Source organism: Clavelina lepadiformis, chromosome 8 (genome assembly GCF_947623445.1).
Source record: "Clavelina lepadiformis chromosome 8, kaClaLepa1.1, whole genome shotgun sequence".
Classification (NCBI taxonomy): Eukaryota; Metazoa; Chordata; class Ascidiacea; order Aplousobranchia; family Clavelinidae; genus Clavelina; species Clavelina lepadiformis.
Window position 1 is genome coordinate 13,764,091 of NC_135247.1, and position 9,756 is coordinate 13,773,846.

The window sequence follows — 9,756 nt, forward strand, 5'->3', positions numbered from 1 at the left end:
ACTTATTTCATGATGTTTCTACAACTTCTACTTAACTAGTTGGCCGATGGCAACCCTGCCTATAACTCTTATCTTTAACAACATTGGCAACTAATTGCACAGTACTTACGGAGAGGGAGGCCTTATTTTAATTCCACTTGGAAATGTATTGTGTCTGCTGTTTAAATTCTTAACAATACTTTAAAATAAACGATAGAATGCCCAAAACTGTAGTTTGCTTGGGTAGTAATATAAACGATAAGCATACATTTTATATATTGGCCATGCAATGATTATTCATAAAAATGTTTTGGAATAAATTTAGCTGAGCAGAAAAAACTTTATTTCACATTCTAGTAGGCAAACGAAACAAAACATTCACTGGGTTGCTTGACAATCATTTTCTAAGATAAGATTGCTCTCGGTACTACTAGATCAGCTAAACCTTCTTTAAACCATTAATAGCTGAACAACAGTATGGACACTGCACGGAACACTTCAAATTACTTCCAAAGTTTCTTAATAGACATGTTCCTCTCTGTGTCCTTTTGCATAATCTGTGATTAAATTTGATAAGTGACTCATCAATCCAACCAAAATATGATCATTACAAAACCTGTTTACATAAACATGTATGTTTAGAGAACATACCTTTGCCACAGCCATTTCAAAATCCTCTTGAGTTACATGAACACGACGTTCACGCAAAGCATACATCCCTGCTTCAGTACAGACTCCTTTCACCTCAGCACCAGATGCTCCAGGCATTTGCTCAGCAATTTTTCGTAAATTGATTCCTCTTGTCAAGTTCATCTTACGTGAATGAATTTTCAAAATATCTAAACGAGCCTGAAAATGTCCACAATAAGAGAAAGGTAACTGACCATACCACCAGTAGGATGAAGATTTCTTGTAGTAACTTTTATAAGTAGACCAGGTTAACTGTGGGAAAATTTGTTTGTCCTTTAAAGTACTACCTCTTCATTTGGAGGAGGAAACTCAATCTTTCTATCAATTCTCCCAGGTCTTAGCAAAGCAGAATCCAGAATGTCAATTCGATTAGTAGCCATGACAACCTTTTTAAAAGATAATTTTTCTTTTCACATTTTTCAGGTTAGCAAATTTATGTATTTTAAATTTGTACATGAAACCACAAACCAATGTACTAATCTAAAAGACAAAGTAATGACGACAATCACAAATACCTTTATATTTTGATGAGCTTCAAAACCATCCAGTTGATTAAGTAACTCCAACATAGTTCTCTGCACTTCGGAATCTCCACCACCATGGCCACCTTCGAGTCGAGATGATCCGATTGAATCGATCTCGTCCATGAATATGATTGAAGGAGCATGCTCTCTTGCCATGACGAATAATTCACGGACCATTCTCGATCCTTCACCAATAAACTTTTGTACCAACTCAGAACCAGACACCCTGTAGTAATAGAGTCTGCGTCATTGTGTGTAAGGAAAAAGAACTTCCATGTCAGCCTATGTAATTTTTTGTTGACATTAAAAATAGATCAATAATTATGTTTGCTGACTACAGTGAAGCACAATAACAATACTCCAACGTAATAACAATGTTCAAACTTAAAACAAAGAGTAGAATAGTAGAAAAATTTTCAGACCTGATAAATGTGCAGTCAGTATGGTGAGCCACAGCCCGAGCAAGTAGAGTTTTGCCTGAAAAGTTAATTGACAGTGTTTGTAAATGACAAGTACATTGGCAACCTAAGAAGCAGATGACACAACAATACCTGTTCCTGGGGGGCCATGAAGCAAAACACCTTTTGGCTGTGCAATACCAAGCGCTTCAAATAATTCTGGGTGCTTAACTGGCAATTCAATGACTTCTTTTATTTCTTTGATCTAAGTTGTGAAACATTTGTTTTGAAATGCGTAAGTAACATGTTTTAGATCAGTGCTTTTCAACCATTTCGATGACAGTTGGCACTTTTTAGTGTCACAAAAATCTCATCTGCACGTGATACAGGCAATTTTGTCATTCGTTCACTTTTTCTTGGTACTAATTTTTGAAACTAAACATTTTATCAAACAAACCGCACCAGAATCCGTAAGCATGTCAGCATTTGTAACTCTAATTCGACCCGTAAGGAATCAAATTACAACACATTCAACATAGTCTTGAAACATTACATGAGAGTTTTACTTTGCTTTAAGCACACGTCACGTCAGGGTTAAACTACTAAAGGCCAAATGCAAACCAGATTCGATTTCCAGTTGCGCTATCATTGTAATTTCCTTGAACAAGTTGTGAAGGACGCTCACTTTTGTTCAGTTGTTTTGATGAACAGTTTTAAATTTGGGTAACACAAAAAAAGATATTTATGTATTTATTTATATGTGATATAAGAAAAAATGTTTAAAAAAAGTGTGTATCTATTGCAACTTGCACGAAGACAAGATCGGTAGCCGAGGCTCAAATGATGAGGAATCATCGCAGAGTTTAAGTTGTGAAAAGATCTTCCTCAGTCCGAGAATAAAATTTGTGATACCATACCACATTAACATGCTGTTTTGATGGACAACTTTTCATACCATTCACGTTACCGTAAGTTAGGCCTAGCCTAATTAAAGGCTTCCTTGCCGGTTTTATGGGTTTGTGCAATGCTCCATAAACAATCAAATGGAGTGTTACACAGCCAATACATTTAAAAATATTAACAAAAAAAATTTTGTCTTTGATCTTATCCACCTCAAAACAGTGCGAGTAGGCGAATGTGTATAGCCTACAGGTTACAAGATCCCATGCACAAGTAACATCGGTCCCTAAAATTTCATTAGCGATGTGTGCATAAAAAATAAACATTGAGAGCTGGAAGTTGGCAGAAAAGTTGAATCAAATATATACCTTTAAGAATATGCAAGAATCATCTTAAAGCAGATCGTTTTTAAGACGATACAAAGTTAATGATCGCATTGTGCAAAACCAACGAAAAAATATTTCAACCAAGTTTATTTCACTCGATAACCCTAATTCACTCACTAATAATTTACACTTCTACGTTGATACATGGAAAGCGCACATTCTTGTGTCCATAGCAGCATCCGACTACTTTTCAACTAAATATAAAGCAAAGAGATAAGCAATAGCCTTGTTACGATGTGATACCAACATGCTCAGTCAATTTGCTGTTGTTTTTTTCTTTGCCACTTCAAAATTCTGTCACGCTCTTTTTAATACTGGTCATATTCATGGAAGCCATATTGACAAAACTGGATTTGCTTTATGATAACTGCGCAACGTATATTACAGTTAAGCTTGCCTTGACTATGGCCCAACGTGATGGTAAGCATGAAAACTTGCACAACCAACCAGCATTGTTTAAGAATAACCAAAAATCAGCGACAAATTTCATCCGCACCGTGTTGATTATCTGCACTAGATCTTTTTCTATATACACCGGTGCATACAGTCTCACAGGTTGAAAAGCATTGTTTTAGATAATAAAGAATAACTTTATCAGAATAAGAAACAAGCCCACTACCTGTTTGTCAAGGCCTCCAACCATTTCATAGGTAGAATCTGGAACTTTTTCCACCATCATGAGTGATACAAGCGGGTCAACTTTGTTTGGTAAGATTTTGTGCAAAACGTAACTGTCGCTGCGCAATGCCACACGACAATTCGCAGTAACCTTTAAATATGCAACATTCTTTAAACGTTTCTGTAATAATAACAACAATACAGAGAACAACACACTAAACAACTGCACTATGAACTTACATCTGCAATATTGATAGCCTTATCAATGTCAACAACAAATTTGCCTTCTGGATGAACTTTTACAAGAACCTTCTTTTTATCGATTGGTTTAACAACCTCTCCCACATATGAGCCTTGTTCTTGAAGCAACTGCAACTCCTCTCTAAGCATTCGCACTAAAACATAATGTTACAAGTGTTGCTTTTATCGTGCTCAAATATATTTTATCTATGTATTGTATACTTATATCTGTGATTTAGTCACAATCCAGGTTTTTTGAGAGATGGCAAGAAAAAAATAAGTGCAGGAACACTAAAGGTTGCCAAAATTTTGTTATCATGTTGGTATTCAAACGGGACAAACTAATTGTGAAGACACAGTGGACAGCGTGAATCACAGTGCAAAGGCAAAAGAATATTTTAAGCTGAAAGACACAAAAACTGCAAATACAATACAGCAAATGCTAATCTTGCCTACCAATGAGAAACTTATGAAATAAAAATTAAAAATACCAATAACTTCACCTAATGTGTAATTTATCACATGCCAGTTAGCAACATGTTTCAAGAGATCTCATTGAAAATGTTTCTGGAAATAACATTGGAAAAAATCATTAAAATTCCATCATTTCCAAAGGCCACAAAAATGTTCATATGTTGGATCGAACGTTTGCATGCAATTCATATGACTATTATTATAATTAAGATTGAACAACTTTACAAAACCTATGACTTCAAACTTAAAACTATAGTAGAACTGAAGATATTATTTTTAAAATAAAAATTGAACAATTTTTACAATATGCAAGTTGGTTGGTAAATGAGTTAGTAAATGATGTTTTCAAAAACAAATTTCATATGAAATCTTGCAAAAACTCTAGAAATTGTTCCAATATCTTTACAGTTTATCATACAACCAACATATGTAATGTTTTTGTAATATTTTATGGCTGGCACTTTACAGAATAAAAGGAATGACCGGCATCTAACTGCACGATTCGTGTTTGTGGAAAACTTAAAATGGTCATTATTTAGGTAACATGTCAACTCAATATATCAATGTATGCTGCTCAATTTACCTTTTGCATTAAGTTCATTTCTTTGAGCTTGGAGTCTACGAACATTTTGTGCCTTTTCATTTACAACGACCTGCAAATCTTGAGTTTTGATGTGATAATATTGTTCTATTCCAGCCTCCATGGGGGGTGTGTCTATTTCCATCTAAAAATGAGGGATATGATCAACTGTTGACAAACTTATCAATTATTATCAGCTTAACGGAAAACTCAATACAATAAAAGAAATATGTAAAAACTGATATATTGGACTTTTAAGCAACTTCTAAAAATGACTCAGAAAACCTGAACTATCAGTACTACAAAAACACTACAGAATCAAAAAAACAATTATTTAAGTCACAAAAAACCAACCTTTGCAACATAGGTAGCAAGCTTCTGAATTACTTGTGCTTCAGCTTGCACATTTTCAGTCTTGGCTTTTTTTCTTGCTGCAATAGACATAAATCATGATATATGTGAATAACAAAATAACCTAAATACGGCAGATGTCTCCTAATAAAACTACTTTGGTACCAGCTAATTTTGGATTTAACAAGAACCGTGGTTTTATTAACTGGCCAAAATAGACCAGTAGAAAAACAATAAAAATGCTACCAATCATCTGTTCAATACCATAAAAATAGGCATACAAGCCCACTTTTTTTTACAAAAAAATCTGCCTAAAATATTAAAGAGTTACACACCACCAAACAGCTGACCAAACAGCTGACCAAAACTTTTTTCTTCTTTTCATCTGAACTGCTTCAGATAATGCCCATTTGTAGTGCTACCGCCAAGAACCAAACACGCCTACGATGCATTATCATGGCTATCTCATGATAACCACATGCTCACTGAACCATAAAAATAATGCATACATTCATAGAAATCATTGTATTAAACGGAAATTTATTTTCACATGGTCAATGAGTGGCAATAACAGCAAACGTTTCAAGAAATTCGTGGTCACCATCTGTGGCAAAAAGATCTTCTAAATCAGCTATGAGCCATTAGTTATTGTCACATTAAACTGACCAAGTAAATAGTCTTCATAGCCATCTGGAATACAGTTAATGCTGCACATTTTAAAAGTATGTTTTACAATTTCTGGTTTTATAACATTTGATGCCCACAAAACCCAGTCGCATGCAACATTCAGACATGGAGCTTAGAGCGCACCATCTCTTTTTCTCCTGTAATGATCCAGTCGCTTCAGATTTCTTTCAGCTTGTCCTTGAATGGCTTATTCAGGTTGACGTTCAATGGTTGCAATAAAGTAAAACCACCTGGAAATACAGCCATATCGGTGTTCCTTTTTCAGAGTCCTTTTTCGGAGTTCTCTGTCGTGTGCGCTCTGAACATATCTCACATCAATATGCTTCGAGGTTGTTGCAGGGCACCCGGCCAATTTCCTCATACTCGATGAATCCAATCCTTTTTTATTGCAGTGGAAAACAAATCCAGAAAGAAATTTCACCTTTGGCATTGTTTTCCATTTGAATATTACCACAGGCTTCAGTTTTTCACCTTCAGCCATGCAGGTCGAAGCCATGGTAAATCGAGCCTTCTCATGACCTGTTGTTTTAAATAAAAAAATTTTTTGAACCTGCTTGGTGAACGGCCCGATCGCCAGGCTATTGAATGACACGGGGTTTCATCCATGTTGCATATTTGGCTTAATAGGAAGTTATATTTGTTGTGATGAGAAATAACAAAACAGCGGAAATTAGAAATTATTTCCACTTGCTTGACAGGAAGAGGTTGAGCTAATTTCTTTTTTGCCTCACAACAAACCCATGTCATTGCATGAATCAAATGCACCAACCGGCCAAAGCCTAGGAATCTTTGCTTTTTTCAGGATTCTTCCGAGCTCATTGAATTGCAAATATTCGGATTGAATTGCTTGCAATGACGTGTACAGAAAACAAAATTGAACTATAAAGTTAAAGTTATGATTTTGGTATGGGTAATGGTTTGTTTGGTATATACTTTGCATTAATACATATAGATGTAAAAATCTAATAAAACAATTACTGTTTTGTCGATTTTCATTGACCTAGACTTCCACACATTTTTCTAGCGATGACCACCAAGATATTTCAAACCTCAATGCACATTTGGACTTCGATATTGATAAAAGAAAATTTTCTTCTTTGGTCCAATTGTGAATTTGCTTTCTGTCAACTCCAAATTCTCATGAAGCTGTATAATTGCTAGAGTTTGTAACAAACTCTGCAAATTTCAGCTTAAAGCTAGCATCGTACTTTCTTCGTTTAGCGACGGGAGGCATATTGGTCAATGAATCAACTATAGAAATAGATAGCAAAGCCTAAAACAAATTGTTTAACAAGTGCAGTGCTTGTGTTCAGTGTTTTTTTTAAGGTGTTTTGGGGGACCGAAACGGTCCCCCAAATTTCTCCAGTGGTTTCCCAAAATTTGGACTTGCAACTACAGGCTATTTTTTGGTATTTAAATGAAACACTTGCGGTCTCTTAAAACTACTTAGCGGTCACCCAAACCAAACCTTAAAAAAACCCTGCTTGTGTTTACCAAAAAAGCAAACATATCGGCAGTCTGTGGTGTATGCTTTGCAGGAAACGACTATACCAATTTACCGATATTTTTATAATAGCTTTTGTCTCTGCACTACAACCTTTTCCAAACAATTGTCTTCAGGTAGAAAATCGCATTTGGCTATCGTCATATCTCGGCAGGAAATAGTGCATGCGATTGTACTATTCGTGAGTGCAACGACTTCACTGATAGAGATTTATAATGGGTAGACAATGAATTTTGTCTCGGCGCCAAAGACTGCAATAACAACTGTCTGTGACTTAGAAAACATTTTTGCCTATGGCTATTTCCCTGTGGAAAATCATACAATTTTTTTAGATCCTGGCAACTTCAACAATAACAATGCACAAAGGCTAGATGAAATAACCCAAAAACGAAGTGGGGGTTTGTAATATACCAGCTATATGTTAAAAACCTATTTTAGGTGTGAACAATTGAGAGGAGGCTTATACACTGGTATAAACAGTACATAAAAAGCAAAAAAACAGAGCAACATAGGTTTGTTAAAGTTTGGTGAAAATGTTGTGAGATACTTAATCACAAGAGATGTGCCAAATTGAACAAAAATCCGAATATTACGCAGGAATATTAAATATCTTGCAAGCATGTTCAGGCTAAATCTTTTACATAACATCAAAAATCAGCGGTAAACTGCTAATTTTTTCGTTTGTGTTATTGACAATAAAGACAGTGAAGTAGTATTTTCAGTTATTACATCATACTAACTCTATATTCATTTACAAATATGGACTAAACAAAGAGTTTAAAACAGATTTACAAAGTAGAGTCTAGATTTCTTAAATAGAAAAAGAAATGAAGGTATTATTGCTGGATTTATTAAGCGCTTTTTAATGAAATAAAAATTAAGGCCCTAATTTCAGTTGCAATATGAAACCCCATACTTTCATAAATTGGTATTAAATATCACAAACATATTTAAGTATTCCATGTGCATATTTAACTGGCTTAATTGTAACGAAGTAAAATGCCTCAATGGGTTGTGAGCAGTTTGTGTGTTTAGACTAAGCCCATTCAAGTTATGGTTTTGTATGGAGCAAACTATAGACATTTATAATTTACAAATTACATTTTCCTATTAAACAATGATTTTAGCTTTCAAACCTGTTCTAAAGGTTCTTGTTAGACCAGAGGCAACATGGCATCTATATATTAGTTAAAATGGTGTACCAGAGAAAGCTTATTAGACAAATAGCCACACATCAGCTAAAGCTTTGAGCAGCTAAGAAATTTGTAAGCCATTAGCTAAACATACACAATTGCACATACATGTAGGGAACAATTTGAGGCTAATGAGTAATGAATAACAAATGCAGTAATACATAATACCCAAAGCTTTGTCAAAAATTAATCCTCACCTTGCAACATTTCTGTGCTGTGTTTTGTCAGCACATCAACACGAAGTGAATCTTTGGGTGATGATAATTTTTCCCCTAACTCACGTTTTGCTCTTTTGCTTGGACTGGCCACAGCCTTAGTGGCTGAAGTAGTTTGTGTATCTTCTGAAGCAGACTTGCAGTGATTCCGTTCTTCACTGCCGTTAGATTTCCGTGATCTTTTTCTAGGTGATGCTGTGCTCTTTTTCTTTGGCCTACCAGCCATAAGCCAAGTAACACGGCGAGGAAAAAATGTCTTAACCAATGCAACCCATAAACTAATCAGTGATTGCTGACTTTAACAGGGAAAATTATCTGAAAGAAATTCAAATAGTTTTAAGTGTGGAAATGGAAACTAGTGGTTCCTTAGTTTTCATGTCAACTACATTTTTGATTAGCAGCGCACAGGAAAAACACCCAAAACTTGTCAGAATTACATTACATTGCATAAAACATTATATTACAGTTTAATCGTTGTATCTTATTCCAGATAAAACAGGAAGGCAATTTATGGTAGTCTACTTTTCTCTTTCTTCGAGACGATAAATTTGATGTGTGAAGTAACTTTTTTAGGCTAAACCAGGGGTATCAAATTGGCATGTGGCCTTCAAAGTGCGGCCTGCCAAGCATGTCAACTACAGTCACAATAACAAAATGTTTGTATGACTTAAACAATAGTCTTTTTATAACTGGCGTTTTTTTAGAAAAAACCATCTTTCTTTATATTTTCACTGAACATAAAGACCTCAATATTGTACAATTTATAACGCCTTTTAATTAACCTTCACCTCAGGGCCGCTAGGAGTTAAAAACCGGTCCCAGGCCGTTTTTCTTACATAGCTGTTTGAGATAATTGGAAGACACATGTACGTGCGCAGCAGCAACACTAAAAGTTGTCAGAAATTAACTGCTTTTGTGTATTCCAATAAGTTTTTATCAATAAAGGCAACTGAAACGTTTCTAAAACAGCAAACGTTTCTCTTTTAAACTGTGTATTCGATTTAGTGTTAACTAAAG

General features: G+C 35.0%; 1 protein-coding gene across 1 annotated transcript; it reads right to left on the reverse strand.

Moving 5' to 3' along the window:
- Positions 1-299: 299 nt before the first annotated feature.
- Positions 300-9,059, reverse strand: LOC143468796 (26S proteasome regulatory subunit 8). The gene is made up of 11 exons (XM_076966197.1): positions 8,722-9,059; positions 5,144-5,220; positions 4,793-4,934; positions 3,736-3,890; positions 3,497-3,646; positions 1,745-1,856; positions 1,616-1,670; positions 1,185-1,419; positions 957-1,055; positions 631-828; positions 300-536 (listed from the first exon to the last, which is right to left on the reverse strand). Exons 1-11 carry the CDS (start codon positions 8,963-8,965, stop codon positions 483-485), a joined length of 1,521 nt encoding a protein of 506 aa, XP_076822312.1. The 5' UTR covers positions 8,966-9,059; the 3' UTR covers positions 300-482.
- Positions 9,060-9,756: the final 697 nt, after the last annotated feature.